The following is a 26,985-nucleotide window of genomic DNA, read 5'->3' on the forward strand; positions in this document are numbered from 1 at the left end:
GCGGAACATGGGCTCTAGGTGAGTGGGCTTCAGTACTTGTGGCACACGGGCTCAGTAGTTGTGGCGCACGGGCTTAGTTGCTCCGCGGCATGTGGGATCTTCCCGGACCAGGGCTCGAACCCGTGTCCCCTGCATTGGCAGGCGGACTCTCAACCACCGCGCCACCAGCGAAGCCCCTCCCCTTTTCTTCTTGGCTCCCTCTGCCTGCCCCCACCTCAGGAAGGTGACTGTTATGGGATGAATTATCTCCCCCTGAAAGTAATATGTTGAAAGCCTAACCCCCACTACCTCAAAATGTGACTCTATATGGAAATAGGGCCTTTAAAGGGGTGATTAAGTCAAAATGAGGCCTTAATCCAATCTGACTGATGTCCCTTAAGAAGAGGAAATTTGGACATGTAGAGAGACAGCAGGGATGCCTGTGCAGAGAAAAGACCATGTGAAGACGCAGGGAGAAGGGGGCCACCTGTAGGTCAAGGGGGGAGGCCTCAGGAGAAACCAGACCTGCTGACCTCTTGATCTTAAGCAGGGCTTATTTCAAACTAGGGTTGTGACCTATAAGTGGGTTATGAAATTGATTTAGTGAGTTCAACCGGCATTTTTAACAACAACAAAAAAAAACAGAAAATAGCAGAGTACATCACATGGAGTAAAGGTACATATTATCTCATGGAACCTGTGTTTCCCTTGTGTGTGTGTTGGGCCACAATGAAAATGTATTTCTTTTTTTTTTTCTTTAATTTATTTATTTTAATGTATTTATTTTGGGCTGCGCTGGGTCTTCGTAGCTGCACGGTCTTTCTCTAGCTGCAGTGAACAGGGGCTACTCTTCGTTGCGGTGTGCAGGCTTCTCATTGTGGTGGCTTCTCTTGTTGCAGAGCATGTGCTCTAGGCACGCAGACTTCAGTAGTTGTGGCACACAGGTTCAGTAGATGTGGCTCACAGGCTCTAGAGTGCAGGCTCAGTAGTTGTGGTGCACAGGATTAGTTGCTCCGCGGCATGTGGGATCTTCCCGGACCAAGGCTCAAACCCGTGTCGCCTGCACTGGCAGGCAGATTCTTAACCACTGCGCCACCAGGGAAGCCCCCTTTTTTTTTTTTTAAGTTAGTTGTAACTAATTTTCTTTTTCTTGGCCTCGCTGTTCCCCTACCAGGGATCACACCCAGGCCCCGGCCAGTGGAAGCACAGAGTCCTAACCACTGGACCGTTAGAGAATTCCTGAAAATGTATTTCTTACATGCTCATGGCCAAAATATATAGAAAGTCATTGCAGTGGCCTGGGTGACCCTCAAAAATAATGTCGCACCTTGTTCGTGTTTCTGTTGCAAAATAAACTAAGGCATATTAAAAATTTTAAGAGTTTATTTGAGTATAATATCATTCAAATTGGGCAGCAGCCAATCTAGCAGATAGAAAGGAGCTCAGAGGAGCAGTACAAAAGGAAGGACTTTTATAGGCAGAAGGGAGCAGGAACAAGGAGGTTATAAGAGGCAAAAAAGTGGGTTGGTTATTGCAAGGTCACCTTCCTTTAGGGGACGGCAGGGATCTATCAGGGGTCTCACTAGTGCTGGTCAGGTGATTTCTGTTGACTGGTTTAAGAGTGGAGAGTGGGAGAGTGGATATTGTAATTAAGTCTGGTGATGTGAGACTTAGCATAAGTGACTCCACTTTGGGCCTGTTGTCTTGTTTTTCAAACAAGTCCAATGCCCGACCTAGCACCTGGCAGGTCTATGTGGTTAGGTCTTTGGGAAATACATGTGGGGCAAATGAAATGATCCTTGCATATATTACCTCCTCTACTTTGGTTCCAAGAAAGTAGGTTCTTGTCTCGTCACAGAAAGAATTCAGAGATGAGACACGGAGGCCAACAAAGCAAAGCGAGGATTTATTAAGCAATAGTACACTCTCAGGAGGGCGAGCAGGCAGGCTCAAGTGAGCAGCTGCCCTGAGCTTCTTTGGCAAGCTGGTTATATGGGGTGTGAAAATGACTGGGCAGAATATTCATTGAGGAGGGAGGGGTTTTGGTTCATATTGCCTGAATTTCATCCCAGTTCCACCTTCCCAAGGGGAGGAGGGATTTTTACCCTTATTTGGTCTTGATTAGAAGTGTCATGGAGTCTTCATGGGTACTTCTTGGTGGAACACAGGTGTCATGGTGTGTGATGGGTACTTCTTATTTGCAAGGCTAATTTTATTGTAATGAGAGGATAGTGAGCAAAAGGTTACATTCAGATGCCGGAGATTCCTGCCTTTTACCACCTTTCTTTGTTGGCCTCTAGGACCCCTGGCATTCACAAGATGTATGGCTTCCTGGACCTGGCCTGTGCGCCCCTTTCTCTGTTCATATCTAGCTAACTGCCTGCTCAAATACTTCCACCTCTGTGACCCTAGTCTCAGCACCAAAATCTTTCACCTGGATGAGAACAGCCTCCAACAGGTGGCTGCTTCCACTTTGACTCCTCTGCAGGCCCTCCTTCAGCAGCCAAAAGGGGTCTTTCTAAAGCTTGTCAGGTTTTGTCACCCCAAAGTCACCATGCCACTCACCTACTCCAGTGACTTCCCACTGGAACCCAATTGAAATCCTAATTCCTTATCTGCCCTATAAGGCCCTTCTCCTCCCTCCCTCCCTCATTCCACTCCAGCCACACCGGACCTCCTTGTTCTCTGTGATACTGTGATTTATGATGGGGAATATATACCATCGCCCCTCAGCATCCACGGGGATTGGTTTCAGGCCCCCTCCACCCTACCTCACCCTCCGCTCCGCAGATACCAAAATCCAAGGATGTTCAAGTCTCTTATACAAAAGGGCACAGTATGTGCATATAATGTACACACATCCTCCCATATACTTTAACTTACTTATAATACCTAATACAATGTAAATGCTATGTAAGTAGTTGTAAATACAATGTAAATATTATGTAAATAGTTGCTGGTGCAAGGCTAATTTAAGTTTTGCTTTTTGGAACTTTCTGGAATTTCTAAAAAAAAATATTTTCAGTTCCAGATTTGATGAATCCGCAGATGTGGAATCCAGGTTAGTCTTTGTCCCTGTTCCTGGCACAGAGCTCCTAAAACCCTTGGAATTTCCTAAGTGATAAGAGCCATAAAGGTGAAAGGAGAGTCTTTTGTTATTCATAATAATCCCCTTTCAACAACTGGTGACTTTATGTTAACGAGGTGATTTTCTGAAAACCTCTAGGTAACCATAGGATGGAGACCGTTTGCCAGGGAAACCAACCTGGCAACCAGGTTGGTTTGGATTGGAACTTCAGACCCATCCCCCAACCTCTGACCTCTGGAGAGGGGAAAAGGGATAAAGAGTTGACTTAATCACTGATAGCCAATGATTTAATCAATCATGCCTACTTAATGAAGCCTCCATAAAAACCCAAAAAGACAGGGTTCTGAGTACGTCCTGTTGGCGAACATGTGAAGCTGCTGGGAGGGTCTTGTCTCTGGAAACTCCATGGCCCATCCCCATACCTTGCCCTGTGCAATCTCTTCCTTCTGGCTGTTCATTTGTACCCTTTGAAATATTCTTTGTAATAAACTGCAATCGTATTAGTAAATTGTTTTCCTGAGTTCTGTGAGCAGTTTTAGCAAATGATGGAACCCAAGGAGTAGGTTGTGGAAACTTTTTATTTTTATTTTTTAAAGGGTTTTTTTGAATTTTATTTTTTTATACAGAAGGTTCTTATTAGTCATCTATTTTATACATATTAGTGTATACACGTCAATCCCAATCTCCCAATTCATCACACCACCCCCCACCCCCCGCTGCTTTCCCGCCTTGGTGTCCATATGTTTGTTCTCTACATCTGTGTCTCAATTTCTGCCCTGCACACCAGTTCATCTGTACCATATTTCTAGGTTCCACATATATGCATTAATATAAGATATCTGTTTTTCTCTTTCTGACTTACTTCACTCTGTATGACAGTCTCTAGATCCATCCACGTCTCTACAAATGACCCAATTTCATTCCTTTTTACGGCTGAGTAATATTCCATTGTGTATATGTACCACATCTTCTTTATCCATTCATCTGTCAGTGGGCATTTAGGTTGCTTCCATGACCTGGCTATTGTAAACAGTGCTGCAATGAACATTGGGGTGCATGTATCTTTTTGAATTATGGTTTTCTCTGGGTATATGCCCAGCAGTGGGATTGCTGGGTCATATGGTAATTCTATGTTTAGTTTTTTTGTTTGTTTTTTTTTTTGCGGTACACGAGCCTCTCACTGTTGTGACCTCTCCCATTGCGGAGCACAGGCTCTGGATGCGCAGGCTCAGTGGCCATGGCTCACGGGCCCAGCCGCTCCGCGGCATGTGGGATGTTCCTGGACCGGGGCACGAACCCGCATCCCCTGCATTGGCAGGCGGACTCTCAACCACTGCGCCACCAGGGAAGCCCTATGTTTAGTTTTTTAAGGAACCTCCATACTGTTCTCCATAGTGGCTGTATCAATTTCCATTCCCACCAACAGTGCAAGAGGGTTCCCTTTTCTCCACACCCTCTCCAGCATTTGTTGTTTGTAGATTTTCTGATGATGCCCATTGTAACTGGTGTGAGGTGATACCCCATTGTAGTTTTGATTTGCATTTCTCTAATGATTGGTGATGTTGAGCAGCTTTTCGTGTGCTTCTTGGCCATCTGTATGTCTTCTTTGGAGAAATGTCTGCTTAGGTCTTCTGCCCATTTTTGGATTGTGTTGTTTATTTTTTTGTTTTTTAAAGTGAGGGTAGGACTTCCATGGTGGCACAGTGGTGAAGAATCTGCCTGCCAATGCAGGGGACATGGGTTTGATCCCTGGTCTGGGAAGATCTCACATGCCGCGGAGCAACTAAGCCACAACTACTGAGCCCATGTGCTGCAACTACTGAAGCCGGCGTGCCTAGAGCCTGTGCTCCAGGAACAAGAGAAGCCACTGTAATGAGAAGCCCACGCACCACAACGAAGAGTACCCCCACTCACCCCAACTAGAGAAAGGCTGCACACAGCAACGAAGACCCAACGCAGCCAAAAATAAAAATAAATTTAAAATAATAAATAAATAAAAAATAAAGTGGGGAGCTTCCCTGGTGGCACAGTGGTTGAGAGTCCGCCTGCCAATGCAGGGAACACGGGTTCGTGCCCTGGTCCGGGAAGATCCCACATGCCGCGGAGCGGCTGGGCCCGTGAGCCATGGCCACTGAGCCTGCACGTCCGGAGCCTGTGCTCCGCAATGGGAGAGGCCACAACAGTGAGAGGCCCGCGTACCGCAAAAAAAAAATAAAATAAAATAAAGTGGGGGCAGTCTTCCCTGGTGGCGCAATGGTGAAGAATCCTCCTGCCAATACAGGGGACATGGTTTGAGCCCTGGTCCGGGAAGATCCCACATGCCGCGGAGCAACTAAGCCCATGTGCCACAACTACTGAGCCTGTGTTCTGGAGCCTGTGAGCCACAACTACTGAGCCCACGTGCCACAGCTGAAGCCTGCATGCCCATGCTCCACAACAAAGAGAAGCCACCGCACTGAGAAGCCCGAGCACCACAATGAAGAGCAGCCCCCGCTTGCCACAACTAGAGAAAGCCCACGCAGCAACAAAGGCCCAATGCAGCCAAAAATAAATAAATTTATTTTTAAAAAAAAGATAGATTAAATGTAGTCAAGTTAAAATGAAAAAAAAATAAAATAAAAAAACACTCTGCGCTCCCAGTGCAGGGGGCACGGGTTCGATCCCTGGTCAGGGAACTAAGACCCTGCATACTGCGTGGTGTGGCCAAAAAAAAAAACAGTGGGGGCACTCTTTTTGCCCTGGGGTCCTTAACTTGTGGGGTCTGACACTATCTTAAGATAGATAGAATGGAGTTAAATTGTAAGACACCCAGTATGTTTCTGCCAGGGGTTAGAATGGATTGAGTGTCAGTAAAGAAGAAACACAGGAGGAATTTTCTTTATACTCATCCTCAAACCCAGCAAGCCCATTCTGCCTCAGGGCTTCACACACACTATTACTTCTGCTTTGAAGGCTCCTCCCTAGACTGGGTCTTTATCCTTCTGACCTCAAGTCTAATGCTACCTCCTCAAAGAGGCCATCCCTAGCTGTCTAGCCATTAAAATACTATTGAGGAGGAATATTTAGTAACATAGAAACATACATGATATTATGTTAAGTACTCAAAGCAAATACATATTGTGTATGTAGGGTGTAATTACAATTGTGTGTGTTTGTGTGTGTGTGTACACACTTATAAGAAAGACTGGGGCTTCCCTGGTGGCGCAGTGGTTGAGAGTCCACCTGCCGATGCAGGGGACGCGGGTTCGTGCCCCGGTCCGGGAAGATCCCACATGCCGCGGAGCGGCTGGGCCCGTGAGCCATGGCCGCTGAGCCTGCGCGTCCGGAGCCTGTGCTCCGCAACGGGAGAGGCCACAACAGTGAGAGGTCCGCGTACCGCAAAAAAAAAAAAAAAAAGAAAGAAAGAAAGAAAGAAAGACTGGAAGGGATATACACCCAAATGGTAACAGTGGTTATGGGTAATACATTTGAGAATGATTTTTTTCTTATTTCAATTTTTCTGTACATTAAAAATGCCCTACCTCGAATATGTAACACTTCTATCATCAGAAGCTCCCCATCACCCAGAAGGTAAAATTCTAGTTTTTCAGCTTGCCTCCTAAGGATTGCTAGACCTTAGGTTGAACCCACCTTCCTTTGCCCCTCCCCTTTGCACTTCACCACACCTAACTGCTTTTGGTAGTGGACACATTTAGGTACAATCCATGACCTGGATGTTCCCCCATTCTCTGAAAATGCACCTCCAATCCATGGGGTTGGACCCAGCAACTTTTTTTTTTTCCAGATCTTTTATAAATTTATTAATTTATTTATTTTTGGCTGTATTGGGTCTTCGTTTCTGCGCGAGGGCTTTCTCCAGTTGCAGCAAGTGGGGGCCACTCTTCATCGTGGTGCGCGGGCCTCTCACTGTCACAGCCTCTCCCGTTGCAGAGCACAGGCTCCAGACGCGCAGGCTCAGTAGCTGTGGCGCACGGGCTCAGTTGCTCTGCGGCACGTGGGATCCTCCCAGACCAGGGCTCAAACCCGTGTCCCCTGTATTGGCAGGCAGATTCCTAACCACTGTGCCACCAGGGAAGCCCCCCAGCAACTATTTTTATATGACGTGATCCTGCCTATCTGTAGTTGACTGGCCAGGAGTGAGCATCTCCCCCAAGCTGGGCCAGAGTTCCTCCCCTTGTAATTTTTCATCAAAAGTTAGAAATTCTATTCTCAATTTGGACTGGCTTCTTGAAAGGAGAAGATATCAAAACTTGGGAGATGTGGAGCAGCCACTTCCTACCTCAGAACAAGTATGTTGGTCTGCAGGGAGGGAAGAGTGATGCCAACATACAGAGAGATAAAGAGACAAAAAGTGGGGAGAGATGATTCCTTTCAGGTTCCCGCTGTCTGTTGCCACTCCTCAGGAAGAACTGCATTCAGGTTTCTAAGGGTGTCTGTCAAGTTCTTAATTTCAAGTACAGAAGCCAATTCCGGACAACCTAAGCAGGAAGAAAATTTATGAAGGAAACTCAGTAACTCACAGGCTCTCCAGGCTGTTCAGGGAACTAGGCACAGTAGCTAGGCAATTGGGAACACACCCAAAATCGTGACACAGAACTGGTCCTAAGAATACACCACTGCCCACGCTGGGCATAGCATCTTCACCACTGGCACCACTGGCAGAGGGCTGCAGACTCTGCCGTTGGAACTACTTTTACTGCTACTTCTGAAATTGGACATAGCCACTGTCTCCTCCACATCTGCTTCTTTAGGAAATAGCCTCTGATTCAGTCTGAAGCAGATGCCTCTGCCTGGAAGAATCTAAGACATGTGTCTGCACCCTAGATGCAAGGGATGCTGAGAAAGGGAATACCTGGCATTTTCAACCTTTATAGTTGGAACTAGTCTCTGTTTCATCAAGTTGGGTTCACACAGACACACACACACACGGGAAAAGGTTTCAGATTATGGACGGCCAAAAATATATCAAATGTCTATCACACTAGGATTCTGTAATATCTTGCTGCATCTAATTATGGAATCTCTCCTCTTTTTTTTCCTCCATATACAACCCATAAATAATACAGAAATTGGTGCCAGGAGTGGGGTTTGAAAGTAACAGTCATAAAAACTATGGAACTGGGCTTCCCTGGTGGCGCAGTGGTTGACAGTCCGCCTGCTGATGCAGGGGACACGGGTTCGTGCCCCGGTCCGGGAAGATCCCACGTGCTGCCAAGTGGCTGGGCCCGTGAGCCATGGCCGCTGAGCCTGCGCGTCCAGAGCCTGTGCTCCGCAACGGGAGAGGCCACAACAGTGAGAGGCCCGCATACCGCAAAACAAACAAACAAACAAACAACAACAAAAAAAACAACAACTATGGAACTGTCCAAATACAGTAGAGGCCGAGTTGTAAGTAGGGATAATTTTCATGACCTAGGATGGAAGTGGCAGTTCTTGTATACAGTGGCAAGGCAGTTAGTTCAATTATCCCTCAGTGTCTCTTGAGACTTAGGTCAGGTGCCCACCAAGGGTGAAGCTTTGGCATAGCAAAACCAGTTTTCCATGATTCTCCAACCCTACAGCAGAAAAAGGCTATCTCCGAGTCTCCATTCCAAATTCCCAAGAGACATAATGTGATTGGCCCAGCCTGGGTCACATTGGCACCCCTACTCCCTTTAGCTGTGGCCAGGGAATGATATCACAAAGATAAACATGATTGCTGGGGATGCACCACTGGGGATTAGGGAGAAGTAGGTTCATTGGTGTGACCCAAAGCAAGTACTTAATAACACTGTTGATCAGTGGGTAAATAAATGAATAAATCAAGCTATGAACATTTGAAGCCCTAGGGGCCCTTCTTATCCCCTCCCATAGTTTTCCGTCTGTCTGTGCACCTGCTCTCACTGGCTTCCTCAGCTCCTCTTCACTCACTCTGGCCATGGCTATCACAGCCTCACCAGCCTCCTCTACATCCCGACTTTTCAGCTGGAACAACTCCCTACCCATTCAAATTGCAGAATGTGAGGGTTTGATTGAACCAACTCTTCTTTTTTCTTTCTTTTTTAAAATAAATTTATTTATTTTATTTTATTCATTTTGGGCTGTGTTGGGTCTTCTTTGCTGTGCGCAGGTTTTTCTCTAGTTGCAGCGAGTGGGGGCTACTGTTCGTTATGGTGCGTGGGCCTCTCACTGTGGTGGCTTCTCTCGTTGTGGAGCACAGGCTCTGGGTGTGTGGGCTTCAGTAGTTGTGGCTCACGGGCTCTAGAGCGCAGGCTCAGTAGTTGTGGCGCATCGGCTCAGTTGCTCTGCGGCATGTGGAATCTTCCTGGACCAGGGCTCGAACCCATGTTCCCTACAGTGGCAGGCGGATTCTTAACCACTGCGCCACCAGGGACGCCCCTGAACCAACTCATCTTATTTTTAACATTTTTATTATAAAATACAATAAACAAACCAAAAGCTCATACAACATAAATGTACAGCTTAACAAACATTAAACGAGCACTCAGGTGAGTGCCACTCTGTCAAGACACCAAACAGCAACCTGGACAAGCACCCCAGACAGCACCCCGGAGCGCCCGCTGTTCTCCTTCCAGCCTGATTTTCATGGTGTTAACTTCCTTGCCTTTCTAATTAGTTTTACCACCAAAGTAAGCATCTTGAACTGACATAGCTTAGTTTGGACTATTTTTGAGATTTACATCAATATAATTATAGAGTATTACTGTATAATTAATATAATCAATATAGTTATATAATTATAGAGTATGAATTCTGCTGTTTAGCTTCTTTTGCTCAATGTTATTATTATTTTTTTGCTTGTTTTGTTTTGTTCTATTTTGTTCTTTTTTAGTAAAACCTATATTGAGATATAATTCACATATCATACAATTCACCAATTTAAAGTGTACAGCTTAGTGGTTTTGGGTATGTTCACGGATACATGTAACCATCACCACAGTCAATTTTGGAACATTTTCATTACCTCAAAGAGAGACTCATACACTTTAGCTATCAGCCCTCATTCCACCATCCCTCCCTGGCTAAATAAGCACTAATCCACTTTCTGTCTATAGATTTTCCTATTCTGATATTTCTTATAAATGAAATCATACAATATGCAGTGTTTTATGACTGACTTCTTTCACGTAGCATAATGTTTTCAAGGTTGTAGCATATATCAGTACTTTGTTCCTTTTTATGGCTGAATAATATTCCATTGTATAGATATACTACATTTTGTTTATCCATTCAACAATTGATGAACACTTGGGTTGTCCACGTTTTTGCTATTATGAATAATGCTCCCATAAATATGTGTGTAAAAATTTTTGTGTGGGCATATGTTTTCATTTCTCTTGGGCCTATCCCTAGGAGTGGAATTGCTGGGTCACATGGTAACTATGTTTAACTGTCGGAAGCAATGCTGGACTATTCTCCCAAGTGGCTGCACCATTTTACAATCCCACGATCAGTGTGTGAGGGTGCCGATTTCCCCACATCCTGACACCTGCCTGTTTTTTTTTCCTAGTCTATGTGTCATCCTTTCCTGTTGGAAACTGAAGATTTTAGATAATATATTGTGGCACCTTGGAATTTGCCACCCCCAAGGGCTTACTATTGTTATTTGCTTGTTTAGTGACTGGGTGGATTATTTTAGTAAAGTCCATCCCCCTTTCCCACAGCCTGAGTTTAAAGCCTCTGTCCCTTGGTCCTCAGTCTGCATGCCCGCCCACAGTCACCTGGGATGACAGTGATTTGGGCAGAGCTCTCCTTGGCTGACTCTTTCCCTGACCACACCCAGCTGTTAAACTCCACTCATTGCCAGCTGAGTTCTCTATTGTTTTCAACAATGTCCTAGAACATAAATTTTTCCACAAGCTGATCCAATCAAGTTTGGACTCTGAAGGAATAGGGTTTGGATCCCTAAATCTATCTGAGGGGTCTGTCTTTTCCCAGCCCCATGCTTCTACCTACAACAAGGCCTCAAAGGCACAGCTCAGCATCTTAGCTCTTCCTCATCCATTCCTCTGCAAATCTCTTAGCCCAGAAAGCGTTTGTTGTTGGTTGGTTTGTTTCTTTGTTTTCAACATCCTTTCTCAACTAGATGCACAAATACTCTTCCAATCTGTTTATGCCAGCCCCTATCTCTGGGCACTTGAACCCACGAATTGAAGAAATACAGGCTGGGGCTTCCCTGGTGGTGCAGTGGTTGAGAGTCCGCCTGCCGATGCAGGGGACGTGGGTTCGTGCCCCGGTCCGGGAGGATCCCATGTGCCGCGGAGCGGCTGGGCCCGTGGGCCATGGCTGCTGGGCCTGCGCGTCTGGAGCCTGTGCTCCACAATGGGAGAGGCCACAACAGTGAGAGGCCCGCGTACCGCAAAAAAAAAAAAAAAAGAAATACAGGCTGTATCTTGTTCCTTTCTTTGTCCCCTTTCTAAAAAGCAATAGGGTTGGGACTTCCCTGGTGGAGCAGTGGTTAAGAATCCGCCTGCCAATGCAGAGGACACGGGTTTGAGCCCTGGTTCGGGAAGATCCCACATGCCACGGAGCAACTAAGCCAGTGCACCACAACTACTGAGCTTGTGCTCTAGAGCCCACGTACCACAACTACTGAGCCCGCATGCTGCAACTACTGAAGCCCGCACGCCTAGAGCCCGTGCTTTGCAACAAGAGAAGCCACCACAGTGAGAAGCCCGCACACCGCAACAAAGAGTAACCCCCGCTCGCCTAAGACCCAACGCAGCCAAAAAAAAGAAGCAATAGGGCCAAGATCTAGATTGAAGAGAGAAGGGAGGGGCTGAACAAAAAGGTTTTCAAAACAATACTGCACATTTTTAACCCAGTTCAGGAAGGTACTATTATTATTCCATTTTATAAATACAGGAAGTGACGCCTAGAGAGATTACGAAGCTGGAGTTCTTTTTTTTTTTTATTTTAACATTTATTTATTTATTTGGCTGCACCGGGTCTTAGTTGTGGCACGCAGGATCTTTTAGTTGCGGCATGTGGGATCTGGTTCCCTGACCAGGGATCAAACCCAGGCCCCCCTGCATTGGGAGTGCGGAGCCTTCGCCACTGGACCACCAGGGAAGTCCCGAAGCTGGAGTTCTTAGGACAGAGCATGGGCCTTAGAGCCAGAAGCCAAGGCTGGGACTTGAGAATCTGTGTCTGTTGGTGGTGTTCCAACTCACCCTTCCTCTCCCTGACCTGGACAATGCTTCAATCAGGCTCATCACATGCTCCCAGAGGTCCCTCCTGGTCTGGCTGTACCCACTATGCAGCTCCAAGCCCAGTCCTCTACCACAGGCGAAATCTCTGCCGCCTGGGACAAAGCCTTGGAACCTCTTATAGCCCTTCCTGCAGTCTGGTGTCAGGTCGTAGCACGGGGGCTCTGGTCAAACGTCAGTTCCATACTTGCCTGGCTGTGTGACCTGGCTGCCCACCCCCACCCCAGCCTCACTTTTCTCATCTGTAAACTGGGAATTCTAATAGTAATTCAGTACATGTTCACAGAGGGCCTGCTCTGGCAGAAAATGTGCTGGAAGCTGGGAGTGCAAAGGGGAGTAAGACTGTCGCAGTGTCCCTGTGTCCTATTATGGCTGTGCATACCTGGCATGCAGGTGGGCATACTGTAGGCAGTCAGGTATGGAAGCTACCCTGTGGCGCAGGATTTGTATGACCTGCTGCCGGCAGCTCAGCAGTCTAGCCTGCCCTGTGGTGGCCTCTCAGGGAGTTTCTCTTTGATTAATGACTGCTTTTGTCCTCAAAGGGTGTGCTGTCAGCTGCTTTCTTGTTTCATCTGGCTGCTGGGGCCCCAGAACAGTTGGCAAAGCAGTTGGTATCTTGGACTATTTTTAGGTGGCAGAGTTAGTGGGGTGTGTGGATGTGGTGAGGCCCAGGAGGAGTCTTGGAGACTGGCAGCTTCATAAGCAACAAGCTGGGGAGACAGAGGGGAAGTGTGCCCCCTCTCAGGAATGTGTGGGCAAAGTTTCACTTATCCTTCTTGATTGGGGCCAAAGGTGCCCTCCTCTGTGCAGCCTTCCTTGATTTCCTCAATAAAGCATGCACTCCAAAGATGCAAATTAAAGGTCCACCCTCTGGGCTTCCCCCAGCTCTTGGTTATAGTTCCAAACAGACCAAGAGATAATGAGCTCTAGGGATCTTATCTGATGCATCTCTGGGTCTCTCTGGCTCTGCACCTCTGAGTGCTGTCCAGCCTTCCCAAGTCGTAACAACAAGGTATAGAAGTTAGGAGTCCAGACTTTGGAGTCACATAGCTGAGTTCCACTCTTGGGCCCTTTCTAGGAAAGTAACCACGACCAAGTCAGGTTCCTAAATCTCTGTTTTCTCATCTGTAAAATGGGTGATTATAGTGCCTGTCTCCCAAGAATTAAAGGGCTTACTTTGTTCAAAGCACAGCACATAGCACCTGGCACAGACTGACAGACGAGATCTCTTGCAAGCCCAGGACCGGAGGGGACTGCAAACCCCCAAAGGTCTCCATCCCCTTTGCGGCATCTCAGGTAGTGTGTGCAAGCTGGCGGGAGAGAGGGAGGTGTTCCTAGACACCTGGGGGGCCCAGAGTCAGCCGGAGGTTGCACAGCGAGAAAGCAGCCGAGCTTGGTGGGGGAAGACAGGTCTGCTACTGGAGTCAAACGCGGCGGCTTTCCTCTCCTTCCTGCTGACGCACACCCCCTCCTCCGCCTCCTCTAGTATTTTCCTTCTCTCTCTCTCCTTCCCGCCACTGCCTCTCTCCTCTAATTCCACGGCTTCCCCATCTGGGAGGCGAGTTCTCGGGCAGGAGGTGGAGAGTCCCTGGCCTAAGGTGGGGAAAGGGGCCTCCACCCCAGTGGGAAGGTCCTAGACCGCGGTGGGGGAGGGGGCGCCAGGGTCTCAAGGAGAACCCGGGAGTCCCCAGAAATGAGGGCGGGGTCAGGGGAGCCCGAACTGGGGGAGGGATCTCATAGACTACCTGAGAGTCCCAGAGCTGGCGAAGTTGGGCGGGGGCGTTCCTAAAATAGAGTGGTGGGCGGGGCTTCCGAGGGCCCGAAGGCGGGGCCCTATAAGGGGCGTGGTCTCCTGAGAAAGGGCGGGGCTCCGCCGACTGGGGAAGAGCTTCGCCGCAAGGGCGGAGTCTTGAGTGGGGCGGGGCTTCCACGGGGCGGGGCATAAGGACAGGGGGCGGAGCGTGGCTGTTGGCGCCCGTACCCCTCCCCCGGCTCCGGGTGTCTCCGTGACGAGGCAGCGCGGAGCCGCCGCGGACCGGGCCCATCCCGCCGCAGCAGCCCCAGGGCCGAGCAGGAGCGAGGCGCGGAGGGAGAGGCGCCGAGCGGGGGCCGGAGCGCGGCCAGGTGAGGCTGCCGGGGCGGAGGGGGCGGGGGCTTCTCCAGGCGGGCCCCAGCGGACGCTGGGGGCGTGTTTGAGTGTCTGGATGGCAGGGGTACTTGGTCTGAGGGCGGGCGCCTGTGGCTCTTTGCGCGATCGCGCCTGCTGTGGGGGGTCGAGGGTGGACTCTGCGCCCGTCCGGGCACTGCCCGCGGGGCTCAGGTTGTGCTGGACTGTGTGTGTGAGCGCGCGTGTTTGTGTGGAGGGGCCGCCGGGTGTGTATCTGCGTATGCGCTGGGCTGTCATTGTGCCTGCCCCGGGCGCGGGGCGCCGGCCTGCCCCGGCGCAGTCCCTCCTGCGCTGGGATATTTTCCAAACAGGCTTCCTGCGGGGACCGGCTCTGCTGCAGCCCGAGCGGGAGGGGGGAGCGCCGCCCCCACAGGCCTCCAGAGACCCGGGCGGCCCGGGGACTGCAGACTGACACCTGAGGGAGGGAGGGGGGTGCACCGGGGAGGGGTCCAGAGGCCTGCCCGCAGAGCGAGGACAAGATGGGGAGACTGGGGCAGATGGATGGGGAGGTAGAGGTGGCCAGACAGGCGGAGATAGGGAGGAGCGTGGGTAGAGAGATGGCGAAAAGGACAGCGGCGGGGACAGAGAGTCACTGAGAAAACAGACAGACAGACAGAGGCCTAGACCGGCAAAGGGGCAGAAAGATTAAGATGGACAGGTAGATTCCAAAAACCTGACAGAAGTGTTACTCAGGGGTCCCGGGGCTGAGAGCCAAACCGAGGAACGGAGTGAAGGATGAGCAGTAAGGGCCCCCAACTCCTGGGGTGACTTTCTTCCAAGCACGTCCCAGACTGAGGTCCTGGCCAAAAAGAGGCTTCTGGCCACCCCGAGTTGGTCCATCCCTCTGCCCCTGCCAAATATTCTGACCCTCTGTGCAGCCCCACCCTCTTGGTTCCATCCCATCCATCTACCTTCCCTGGTATCCCAGCAACCCTGTCAGTTTAGGGGAGGCAGAAGTGAAGTGGTTGCCATAGCAACAGAGTGGGTGAAAGGTCACTCTGTTGTTAGCCTAGGTGGCCTGCAGCAGGCTGGAGCTGGCATTGAGGGGGCTGGGATGGGAGGCTGCAAAGCTCTTTTTCTCCTCTCCCACTCTGCCCAGAATGGTGTTGGAAGGAAACCCTGAAGTGGGCTCCCCCCGAACCTCAGACCTCCAGCACCCGGAGAACCAGGGCTCTTGTGTCCTCTCTTCTCCCAGTGAAGATGCACAGCCAGGGGAGGAGCCCATCAAGTATGGTGAACTCATCGTTCTGGGGTGAGCCTCCCTGGTCCAGGTGGGGCGGGGCACCAGGCACCCCACAGAACAGCCAGACCAAGGGCCCCGGCTCTCCCCACTTAGGGCCTCCTGCTGTTTGTCCCTCCTCACCTTCCCAGCTGAGAGACAAAGTTGACCAAGCCCACCTCAATTCATAATTGTTATTTTATCTTCCCATTTTTCATAAATTACTGAGACAACTCTAACTGCCCACCCACATTTCTGAGCAGAAGAAAGTAACAACAGCTGCCTTTCATAAAGCACCTAGTGTGTGTAGTCTGAGGTGAAGAACTCTGGTTCTCCAGCAAAACTGCTTGGTTCAAATCCTGCCTCTGCAAGTTGCTTAACTTCCCTGTGCCTCTGTTTTCCCATTTCCCAATAGGGATGCTAATAATAATACCTCAGAGGGTTGTCGGAAGGAATGAATGAGGTGATTTCTGTAAAGCACGTAGGACAGTGCCTGGCACGCACCAAGTGTTCTGGGAGGCAGGCCTGTGCCGAGCCCTTTCATGGACATTATTTCATTTCAATCTTCACAAAGATGCTGTGAGGAAGGAGGTGAGGAAACCGAGGCTCAGAGAGGGGAAGTGACTGGCCCAAGGGCACACAGCTGGTAAGTGGCAGGGCTGGGATTTGGACCCAGGGCTTTTTACTCTAGGTCTAGTGAACTTTTGCTAAGCTACAGCTGACCCTCATGCTACAGATGAGGAAACTGAGGCCAGGAGAGAGGAAGAGACATGAGTTGGTGGCTGAGTAGAGCTCATCCCTTCCTGGTCTTCACCTGACCAGGATCTCTGCACCACCCACCTAGCTCTTGCCCCAGGCACAGATTCCTCTCCTTCCTCCCCCACCCCCCATCTGTACCTCCTTTTGGCCTCTCTCTCTACCCCGAAGAAAGTATATGATAAGCTATGTTATCATTGTGATGATTATTTAGAAATAATAATGGCTACTGTTTGTTGACATGTACATGCCATGTACTTTTTTTTCAGTAATAATAATAATAATAGCTAACACTTACCACGGGCTTGCTATATATATGCCAAACTCTGTGCCAAGCATTTTTAAATGCTTTATCTCCTTTAGTTCTCACAATGAACCTGTGAGGTAGGTCCTCATAAATTAGCCCCATTTTACAGAGGTCATATGATAAGCGGAAAAGCCAGGATTTAAGCCAGGCCAGTCTGAGCCCCCAGCCTGTGTCCTGAACTGTCCCACCCCCCATATGTGGGAAGAGCTTACAAGGGCAAAAGTGATGCCCCTCTCAGGGGTGCTTGCATTAGAAAAGCAGCTGCTTCAGAATTCCCTGGTGGTCCAGTGGTTAGGACTCCACACGTTCCAAAAAAAAAAAAGCAGCTGCTCGATGTCCCAAAGGAAGAGCTGGCATTGCAGCTGAGGGTGAGGCCACTGATGAGGGAGAGCTCAGACCTAAGGGGACAGGCCCTCTTGACTGCCATTTGTTCTCTGCAGGGCAGTGAAGCCCCACACTGGCTGGACATCAGAGCCACCTGGCGAGCACATTGGAAAATACCCATTGACAGGCCCATCCCAAACCTACAGAATCAGAATCTCCATGTGTGAGGCCGGGGAAGATTCTGATTCAAGTGGTCCTCAGCTGTATTTGCCAGCTATTCGTCCTTTTCACTTCCCGCCGCCAAACCTTCCATGGCTCCCCACTGCTTATGGAATAAAGTCCAGAATCCTCAGCCTGGTGTTCAGGACCCTCCCACTAAGTTCATTTTCCCCTGCTGCACTTTAGCACCCAAATCACCACTCTCTGATCTCACCAAACCCTTCCAGCCTCAGGGCCTTTGCTCAGGGTGAGCCCTCCTACAGAAAGTCTTCTGCAGAAGAGGCTGGAGTCAGACTGACCCGAGTTCACATCTAGACTTTTCCCACTGACTAGCCTGGGACCTCAGGCAAGTCATTTTATCTCCCTGAGCCTCAATTTTCCTCATTCGTAAAATGAGAAGAAAGATACTCGCCTGGCAGGACGTTGTACACGTTCTATTAGGTAATTAATAATGTGAAGCACCAAGAACACGGGAGGCTCCGGTACATGGCAGCGATCAAGGTTATGACTCACTCCATCTTTGCCCTCCACAATCATTCCCTCCGGACAAGAGCTGGAAAGGAAGGTAGAAATTTAATGTGTGTGGCGATATGGAGGTAGTGGCATTGTGGGTCTGTTTTTTTCTTTCATTCTGGTTTCCGGTAGTACTTGTGATATAATTAATGACAGTTTGCTAAAGGTGAATCCTTTCTAGTTCTTCAAGGCCCAGTATGGGTGTCCCCTCTCTTAGAAACCTGATCCTGGGGCCAGAATTCCCTTCTCCTGTCTCTGGGCCTGGGGCATACTTGGCTTCTGCCTGGATCATGGCAGGTGGCACCCAGGTTCCTTGAAAACCTTAGGGCACAGAACTGTGGTGTGTCACTATACCATGCCAGCACCTGGCACCTGGCCAGCCATGGTTCAGGAGTCCAGAAAACACTGGTTAATTGGATGCAAGGCCTTATGAGGATATTCTGACCCCCACCCCACTCCCCAAAGGCACCAATTTGATATAGTAGGGTCTTCTAGTTGTGGGTGGTTCTAGGGCTTGTTTATTAAGGTAGGATCTGCCCAGAAGCTGGCAGTTCCTCCTAGTCTCTCAGGGGCTCACTTTCTCTCTCTCTCCCTGCAACCCTTTCTTCTTAACCCTCACATCCACAGCTACAATGGGTGTCTGGCAAGTGGGGACAAGGGCCGCCGCCGAAGCCGCCTGGCACTGAGCCGCCGGCCACACGCCAACGGAGTGAAGCCGGACGTCATGCACCACATCTCCACACCGCTTGTGTCCAAGGCAAGCAGCTCGTTCAGCAGTCCTGGTTGCTGGTCTTCCCGGTCCTGCCTGCCCACAGCCCCGCTGGAGCAGGGGAGCCCTCCACTGTGTCTTCACTCACTGCCCCAGAGACATGGTGCTGGTGGGAGATCCCTTGCCATGTGTTACAGTCTGCAAAGTGTTTCCTTGACCACCAGACCCCATCCACTGGATGGAAGTGGTCAGCATCAGTTTTAGAGGCGGCCAAGGCTCAGAGAGGGGGTGTGACAGTCACACAGCAAGGACGAAGGAAAGGCCTTTGGCTGCAGAGGGTTTGGGTTAGAATTCGGGCTCTTCTGTTTCCAGCTGTTAGACCTCAGGCCAGTTTCTCCTCCTCTTGGAGCTGCAGTTCCCTCAACTGTGAAACGGGAATGATAACCATGCCTCCTTCGGGTGGCTTTAGGGATCGGATAAGGTAACCTGTGTACAGTGCCAGCTGCACAATACACCCTCCGCAAAGGGTGGAACCGCCCCTTCCCTAGGAGTGGCCACTGGACCTTGGGCTCCAGCTTCTGGCTTAGAGGCTCACCCATCTCCTGGCCACGTGCCTGGGAAAATGACTTCCCCTTTCTGTCGCCAGGCACTGAGCAACCGTGGCCAGCACAGCATCTCGTACACACTGTCCCGGAGCCACTCGGTCATAGTCGAGTACACACATGACAGTGACACAGACATGTTCCAGGTACGCTCGGGCGCCTCCACAAGCCTTGGCCACTGGACCACCAGGCCTAGACGCTCAGCTCTGCAGGTGTTCCAGGGGGTGGCTCATGGCCACGGGGCAGGTACTTTGAGTCCTCAGTGCAGTGGACCACTCTTCAGATGAGGAAGCGGGACACCCCAGCGAGGGTTGTTGACTTCCCAGTCACACAGGAAGTCAGTGGCTGGATCAAGATTCAGACCCAAGCCTGGACTCCCACCTGCGGGAGGCATACAGTTTAGGAGTTCAGAGTGTGTTGTGAGAGTTGCACTGCCTGGCTTCTGCTCCCAGCTCTGTCAGTTAGTAGCTGGATGACTTTGGGCAAGAGTCGCTTAACCTCTCTGGGCCTTGGTTTCCTCACCTGTAAAGTGGGGCCCATTATAGTCCCGCCCCAGGGCATCGTTGGGAAGATTAACTGAGATATTGCACGCAAAATGCCTAACATGATATATAGTAAATATTTACCCAAAATTCACTATTTTCTACTAACATTTGAACATTCCCAGACTATGGGTGTCAGTTACCCTTTCACTGTTCTATCCGCAAATCAGCTAGTTTTTGATTGAGTGGGGTGCTTCCAGGAACTGGGGGAGAGACAGAGAAGGAGAAACACAGACACCAGTGACTGGATGTGGAGACCCCCAGGGAGCTGGGATGGTGCTGTCCCCTCCTTGTTTGGTGACCCTGTACACAGAGCAGCTGCTGGGGACCCTGGGATGGGAAGCCCGCAGGACTGACCTGTGCACACAGCATTCCTGTGCCTGCCCTCCCCTCCCTCACAGATTGGCCGCTCCACGGAGAACATGATCGACTTTGTGGTAACAGACACGTCCCCTGGAGGAGGGGCTGCCGAGGGCCCCTCTGCCCAGAGCACCATCTCCCGCTATGCCTGCCGCATCCTCTGTGACCGCCGGCCGCCCTATACCGCCCGCATCTATGCCGCTGGCTTCGATGCCTCCAGCAACATCTTCCTGGGAGTGAGTGAGCCCCCCGGGCAGGGACCAGCACTACATCTGAGAGTGAGCCGAGGGGTAGGCTGGGGAGGGGCAGCATCCTGGGGTGATGGACCAGCCTGCAGTGACCATAACCATGACCTATGCAGGGATTAGCAAGCCCACTTAACAAATGAGCACAGCGAGGCTCAGAGAGGTCAGGTGACGCCCAAGGTCATGCAGCGCCAATTCTAGTCCTCTCCGGGCCACCTCTGAGCTCGAGGGTAGAGGGGCAGCACTCCTGGCTCGCAGCCTGCTGGGGGCCACTCGGGGATGTGATCTGATCCCACGTGTGGTCCCAGGAGCGGGCAGCCAAATGGCGGACCCCTGACGGCCTGATGGACGGCTTAACCACCAACGGGGTCCTGGTGATGCACCCAGCAGGCGGCTTCTCTGAGGACTCGGCCCCGGGTGTCTGGCGGGAGATCTCGGTCTGTGGGAATGTATATACTCTGAGGGACAGCCGCTCGGCACAGCAGCGGGGGAAGCTGGTAGGTGGCCTGTCCACCCTCCTCCCCATCCCCTCATCCTTCCTGGGTCCTCTCAATCTCCCCTTCCCCCTTCCCAAGCCAAGACAGATGATCTCCAGTCCTGCTGCACAAGGGATCCCCAACAGCGTCCATCTGGGGGCATGTGCCACTTGCACCACAGAGGGGAACAGACCAGCATCTCCAAGTGGAGCCCACATACTGCCGGAGGTCCCTGGGGTGACGTGAAGTGGCACCCACACATGCAGACCGTGCAGTACCAAGTGGTTTTGAGGATGCCGGCAGCTGAGAAATTCACACCCTCCTATGAGGGTGACACTTGGCCTGTGTGTGAGCAGTTTGTAGCCTGAAGTGTTGGCAGTTTGTAACGTGTCTGTCACGTTCACACGGGTTTAGCTTTATTCTCTCCCAGCAGGAAAGGGCCTTGGAGTAGTTCTGACACAGGTGACAGTGAACGCTCCATGTGGTACAGACCAGAGAACTAATGTCCTAGAGAGACATAGGGGCTTGCCCAATGTCATGCGGCGAAGATCCTCAAATGGGCCACGCAGAGCTTTTCCTAGGTATGAGCACCTCGGGCAAGGAGATGCCAAACCTCGAGGAAAAGCATGGCTTATCTTTCCAGAGCATCAATTCTATTGGGAGATCTGGGGAAACATTCTTTTTTAAAATTATGCTTTTGAACGTTTCACTAGGACACACTTATTGAGCACCTACTATGTTCTGGGCACTGTTCCAAGTGTTTACATTGATTCATGAGAACCACTTGCTATACAGGGAAGTAAAATCCATCTTGAGGATAAGGAAATTAAGACACAGAGAGGATAAGTTACTTGACCAGGGACACAGAGTTAGTCAATGCTGAGGCCAGCATTCACACCCAGACGATCTAGTGCTAGAGTCCTTGCTTTTAACCTCAGCCCTTAGGATGCCTGCTTTGGGCTAAGTTCCAGTGTTTTGGACAGAGGAGTTTCTGGCCTCTGCCATTAGGGGAGAGCCTGGGAAAATGTTTTAGAAAACTCCCATTTTGGTCCAGGCCTTCTGATTTGACAGATGAGGCGACCAAGGCCCACGTTCCACCGAGTGTAAGGAATGGTGCCTGCCTGGGTGTTTTTTCTTGTTGCTGTTTTTTCGGACAGTGCCTGCCTGGGGCCACTTGCCTCCCCTCCCACGCGGCTTCTCAGTCTTTTCTGCTCCTCTGCCCCCACCCTCCCCCCTCCTCTGCCCCAGTCCAACACCCTCCTCTGCCCCAGCCAGCCCCACGGGTCCAGAGTGCTCTGTCTTGGGAGGTTCAGTGGGATGGATGGGTGGCTTGACTGGGGTCACGGCGGCCCAGTGGCAGGGGGTTCAGGAGCCTCTTGGGCAATAAGGCTCTTCTGCTGCCCTTGCAGGTGGAAAACGAGTCCAACGTGCTACAGGACGGCTCCCTCATTGACCTGTGTGGAGCTACGCTGCTGTGGCGCACGCCGGCGGGGCTGCTGCGGGCGCCCACGCTGAAGCAGCTGGAAGCCCAGAGGCAGGAGGCGAATGCAGCGCGGCCCCAGTGTCCCGTGGGCCTCAGCACCCTCGCCTTCCCCAGCCCAGCCCGTGGCCGCACGGCACCCGACAAGCAGCAGCCCTGGGTCTACGTCCGCTGTGGCCACGTCCACGGCTACCACGGCTGGGGCTGCCGGCGCGAGCGGGGCCCCCAGGAGCGCGAGTGTCCTCTCTGTCGCCTCGTGGGGCCCTACGTGCCCCTGTGGCTCGGCCAGGAGGCCGGCCTCTGCCTGGACCCCGGGCCGCCCAGCCACGCCTTCGCACCCTGTGGCCACGTCTGCTCTGAGAAGACTGCCCGCTACTGGGCTCAGACGCCACTGCCCCATGGCACCCACGCTTTCCACGCTGCTTGTCCCTTTTGCGGGGCCTGGCTCACTGGCGAGCATGGCTGTGTCCGCCTCATTTTCCAGGGGCCGCTGGACTAGGCTCCCTGGGGGCCCCCTGCTGCCGCGCCCGCCTGCCCACCCAGGTCCCCCACCTCCTGCAGCCCAGAGGGAGCTCTGCATGTGGGACTCTACCTGCTGGCACATTGCCACACCAGATGGACACGTTGGGTGGGTGGGGCCCTTCCCCTCTTAACTCTGGCTCCAAAGGGGGGTCTCTTGGTCAGAATGATGGGGCCCTCAGCACCAGCTGTGTCCCGGGCTGATGGAGGGAGGCTCACCCCTACGCCCTGGCCCTTCCTGGGGCATCCCACATCATGCCGCCTACACTGTGCCCCTGGGGGAATGAAGGGGCCATGGGCCCCTGACCCCCAGCTTAGGCTGGCTGTGCCCTGAGCCTGCCAACCCAGTTCCAGATAATCACCCTGCTACTGCCCTGGGCTCCTCTATAAACCTTGCTGCTCAGCTGCCCTCACAAACCCCTCGTGTCCTGCATGCGTGCAACGCCTCCAGCCCCTAAGGGAGTGCCGGGTGGGCGGCAGGCTGGGACCGACATCTGTGGATACCCACTGTGGGCTGGACTCCTTGCTAAGTGGGATCTGGGGACACAGAGACGGTCAGACCTGGTTCCCTGCCTGGTAGAGTTCACAGTCTAGTGGATGACAGACCAATTACTGAAGGACAGCATGGCTTCCTGTGTGCTGGGATCAGAGAATCACCAGGAGCTGTGAAGCTGGTCTCACCGGAGGGTAGAAAAGTGAGGAGTGAGAGAGGCTTCACTGAGGAGGCGCCTAAGGGCTCCGCCTCATCAGACTGCCGGGAATCCCCACAGGAAGTCGGGGGGGGGTGGGGGGCGGTACTTAAGGCAGAAGGGAGGCCGAGCACAGGCTCAGGTGTAAGTATGCAGGCAACTGAGTGAGAGGTTCTGAGTGGCTGGAGCGTGGGCTTCAGGGGAACGAGATGCTGGCACCATGCTGACAGGGAAGATGCTGGGAGAAAGTTCCGATCCTCACTTCTGGACAGTCAGGAGTTGAGCAGGGGTGGGCTGGGGGAGAGAGCTCGTGGTTCCAGGGTGTTGGCTGTGACACAAGGGCTACCATCACCGAATGCCCACTGTGCACCCCGCACTGTGCTAATGGTAATAATAACTGTGTTCATTGAGCACTCACCAGGCACCAGGCTCTGCTGCTCAGAGGTTTTGTTATTTAATCCTCCCAGTAACCCAGGGAAGGAGGTGTGACCATTTCTGTTTACAGGGAGATTAAAACACACGCTCCAAGTCACACAGCTGGAAAGTGGCCAAGTCAGATTCGAATCCACAGCTGACTGCCTAGCCTCAGAGCCTGCCCTCTCCTCCATCACACTGGGCTGCTTTCCTTGGACAGGGATGGGAGGGGTCTGGAGGGCAACCCAGGTAAGGGGAACAGCATGGGCAAAGGTGTGGCAGAGAAAATGCTTGATGACCAATGAGGTGGGTGTGGAGGAGGCAGAAAAGAGGAATGAGGGGTGGGAATGTTGGGCTGGGGTCTGGTGGGCCTTGGTTGCCATAGAGGCCAAGTCTGAACTGGATCCCTATTCATCTTGGCTAAGTGTCGCCTCTTCCTGAGAGCCAAGGCAAGCTCGGGGTGCTGATGGGATTGCCCCAGAGCTTTCCTGGGGCAAACAACTTGGAAAGACAGGTAGATGGAGGTTCTGGAAATATAAAAATCTGAAGAAGAGGCTCTGAGTACCGGCCTGACATGGGCATCATCCCCAGTGGAAGACAGCCTTAGGGAGTACAGATTCCAAGGGGAGGGACCTGCCCTAATCCACATGGCGGGCTGGAGCCACAGAGACCAAACCTGGGACTGTTGAGAGGAGAGAGGGCACTTGCTGGTAGTGAGAGGAGGAGGTGATCAGACTCTTGCTTCTAGAGCATCACACTGTCACAGAGGGGGAGCCCAGATGGGGATGCTGGGGTGGACTTGGGAGCATTGCAACTCCTATACACACACGCACACACACGCACACACACACACACACACACACACGCACACACACACACACACACACCCCTCTTTCCAGTTCTCTCTTCTCACGCTTTTGAGAACCAAATGGGGAAACACTCCCATGCCATTTCTATCAGGGAACCTCAGACTGTCTAGGAGAAGAGGCAAGCAAAAGGCACAGGTGCGGGCTTCCCTGGTGGCGCAGTGGTTAAGAATCTGCCTGCCAATGCAGGGGACATGGGTTTGAGCCCCGGTCCGGGAAGATCCCACATGCCGCAGAGCGGCTGGGCCTGTGAGCCATGGCCTCTGAGCCTGCGCATCCGGAACCTGTGCTCCGCAACGGGAGAGGCCACAGCAGTGAGAGGCCCACATACCACAAAAAAAAAAAAAAAAAAAGGCACAGGTGCCACACGAGGGAGAACTCAGAGGTGTTGGTGGAGGGGGTCAGACAGCCCTGGTCTTGGTTCAGCTCTACCCCTTTCCAACTCTTGGACCCTCAGTCTCCTTAGCTGTTAAATGGAATAACAGTCCCTATGTTGCCAGCTGGTTGTGAATGTATGGAGGACACCTGTAACATAGGATGTACTTAATATTACTTCCTCACTTACTCCTTCTTCATTCCCATAGGCAAGAGCCAAGGCTGGGGATGGTCATGACTCCAGGGAGTGGACTGCTGCATGTGATATTGTGTGTGTGTGTGTGTGTGTGTGTGTGTGTTGGGACAGGTGGAGGGGACACTGTGGTGGAAGGCTAGACCCCAGTTCAGGAACACCTGAGGACTTCCTGGGTGGCCTTAGGGAAGTCAATGAATCCATCAGCCTCCATTTCCCCATATGTGCAACAGGTAAAATGATATCCTATCTCAGGGTTTTTGCAAGAATTAAATGGGATCCTCCACGTCAAGCTGCTAGCACGGACCTTCAGGAAGTGCTCATATTAGCTGTGAAAATAAAAATGCAGCTTGGTTGCGGGGTTCCCAGGAGTACTGGGATGTTTCCTTGGCCTGAGCTGCCCACTGGTGTCCATGGAAGGCACTTCCTTCTTTATCTGTGTACATTTCAACCTCTCCCAAGTCAAGGAAGACTTTACACGCATGTGAAAGACAATGAAAATCAAGGCACAGGGAAGAAGAGTGATTTTCTAAGGACACAGACCAATTTATTGAGTTCCTCACCATCAGAGTCAACAGTTCGCACCGCTGTGCCAAGCAGGGCCTTGGGCACTTTTTGTGAATGAGAAACTGGTGCCAGTGGTGGGCAGCTGCTGCTCTGGGCCTAGACACAGGTGTGCCCAAGGCTGGCAAGGAGGATATCCCTTCTCCTCCACCCCTCTCTGCCCAACACTAGGGGGCAGCACTACCCTGTCAACACTTCATTCAAGCCTACAACATCCCTCCGAGTAAAGACGATTTTTAGCCTGGTTCTCTGGCTGAGGAAGCCAAGACTCAGAGAGGTAAAGTGTCCCACTCAAGGACACACAGCCAGTAGGCAGGGGAGGCCTCACTGGACCGTAGATGGCCTGGCTCTGCCCCACCTCTGACTTGGGACCCTCACCGTGTTCCCCACTTCGCCCAGGCTGGGCGCTTGGCCCTTCCACATGCCATTCCCCGCCCAGGCCATCCTCCTGTGAGTCTGTCAGACATCCAAGGCTCGGCTCTGCCCTGGACAGCTTTTTGGGGTCGCAAGCGGCTTTCTCATCCGTCAGGCACCCGGCGAGCACCGGGGAACTGCCAGGACCCTTGTCCCTTTGTGCTGAGGAAACTGAGTCTCGAAGATACTCAGCTGCAGCCCCCATCAGGCCCACGGTGAGTCGGTAGCGGTGCAGGGAAGCCACTGGGGGCGTTTCTCCGCGCCCCCCCCCCACACGGTAGGACCATGTCAGCCCTGGCAGGAGCCCGCTCACCTGTAGCCTCGATTCCCTGCATGAAGGGTTTTGCAGTCTCGGAAGAGTCTCTGTCCCCTGGCCCTCGACTCCACCGAGGAAGGACCACATCACTCCCACGGTGCAGGTTTCCCCATACAAAACTGAGGTCGGGGGACCGGGAAAAACCCCAAAGGAGAGCGGAGGTCAGGACTGTGTCGGGGGAATCCCTGGTGCTCTGTCCGTGACAGCCACGCCGCCCCGCCTGGACTCGGGGTCCCTTGTCAGCCACGTCTGCCGGGACTAGGACGCCACCGGCCAGGCCACTGAGGTTCCTGACCCCCGCGCGGGCGCCACCTGCCGACAAAAGGCCAAGGCCACAGGGGCCGTTCTGCGTACGACGCCGTGGTGCCTGGGGCGGGGAGCCGGTATGCCGGCGAAGCTCGCCTCGGCGCGCCTATTGGCTGGAGGCGATGCCCGTCCCG

At 52.0% G+C, this 26,985-nt stretch overlaps 2 protein-coding genes and 1 long non-coding RNA gene across 7 annotated transcripts in view; 2 read left to right on the top strand and 1 right to left on the bottom strand.

The window, feature by feature from the left end:
• Positions 1–9,150: 9,150 nt before the first annotated feature.
• LOC308621229 lies at positions 9,151–26,850 on the bottom strand. The gene is made up of 3 exons (XR_014016430.1): positions 26,543–26,850; positions 17,681–17,821; positions 9,151–9,398 (listed from the first exon to the last, which is right to left on the bottom strand). It is a non-coding gene; the product is annotated as an uncharacterized lncRNA (long non-coding RNA).
• On the top strand, positions 14,265–23,131 carry PELI3 (pellino E3 ubiquitin protein ligase family member 3). Of its 5 annotated transcripts, none has more exons than XM_081241517.1 (8): positions 14,266–14,400; positions 15,543–15,695; positions 16,237–16,308; positions 18,409–18,538; positions 19,137–19,238; positions 20,036–20,272; positions 20,548–20,736; positions 22,125–23,131. In XM_081241517.1, exons 2-8 carry the CDS (start codon positions 15,544–15,546, stop codon positions 22,692–22,694), a joined length of 1,452 nt encoding a protein of 483 aa, XP_081097643.1. In that variant the 5' UTR covers positions 14,266–14,400; position 15,543; the 3' UTR covers positions 22,695–23,131. The 5 variants fall into 5 exon arrangements, with proteins under 5 accessions (XP_081097646.1, XP_081097647.1, XP_081097643.1 ...); XM_081241518.1 differs by having other exon boundaries at positions 20,036–20,230; XM_081241520.1 differs by lacking the exon at positions 15,543–15,695 and having other exon boundaries at positions 14,265–14,400.
• The window catches only part of DPP3 (dipeptidyl peptidase 3), a 45,454-nt gene continuing 35,520 nt past the window's right edge, over positions 17,052–26,985 (top strand). Inside the window, exon 1 of the mRNA XM_081241515.1 lies at positions 17,052–17,060. The gene's annotated coding sequence lies outside the window, so the exon portion shown is untranslated. The remainder of the gene's footprint in view (positions 17,061–26,985) is intronic.

Source organism: Mesoplodon bidens (genome assembly GCF_964165515.1).
Source record: "Mesoplodon bidens genome assembly, chromosome: 7".
In the NCBI taxonomy this organism is placed as follows: Eukaryota; Metazoa; Chordata; class Mammalia; order Artiodactyla; family Ziphiidae; genus Mesoplodon; species Mesoplodon bidens.

Excerpts from the sequence above, each read along its gene's own strand:
- PELI3 (XM_081241517.1), top strand. The coding sequence starts at position 15,544 with ATGGTGTTGGAAGGAAACCCTGAAGTGGGCTCCCCCCGAACCTCAGAC. Across the intron at positions 15,696-16,236 it reads GGTGAACTCATCGTTCTGGG|ATGCTGTGAGGAAGGAGGTG; the intron begins GTGAGCCTCCCT and ends ATCTTCACAAAG. Across the intron at positions 19,239-20,035 it reads GTGACACAGACATGTTCCAG|ATTGGCCGCTCCACGGAGAA; the intron begins GTACGCTCGGGC and ends CCTCCCTCACAG.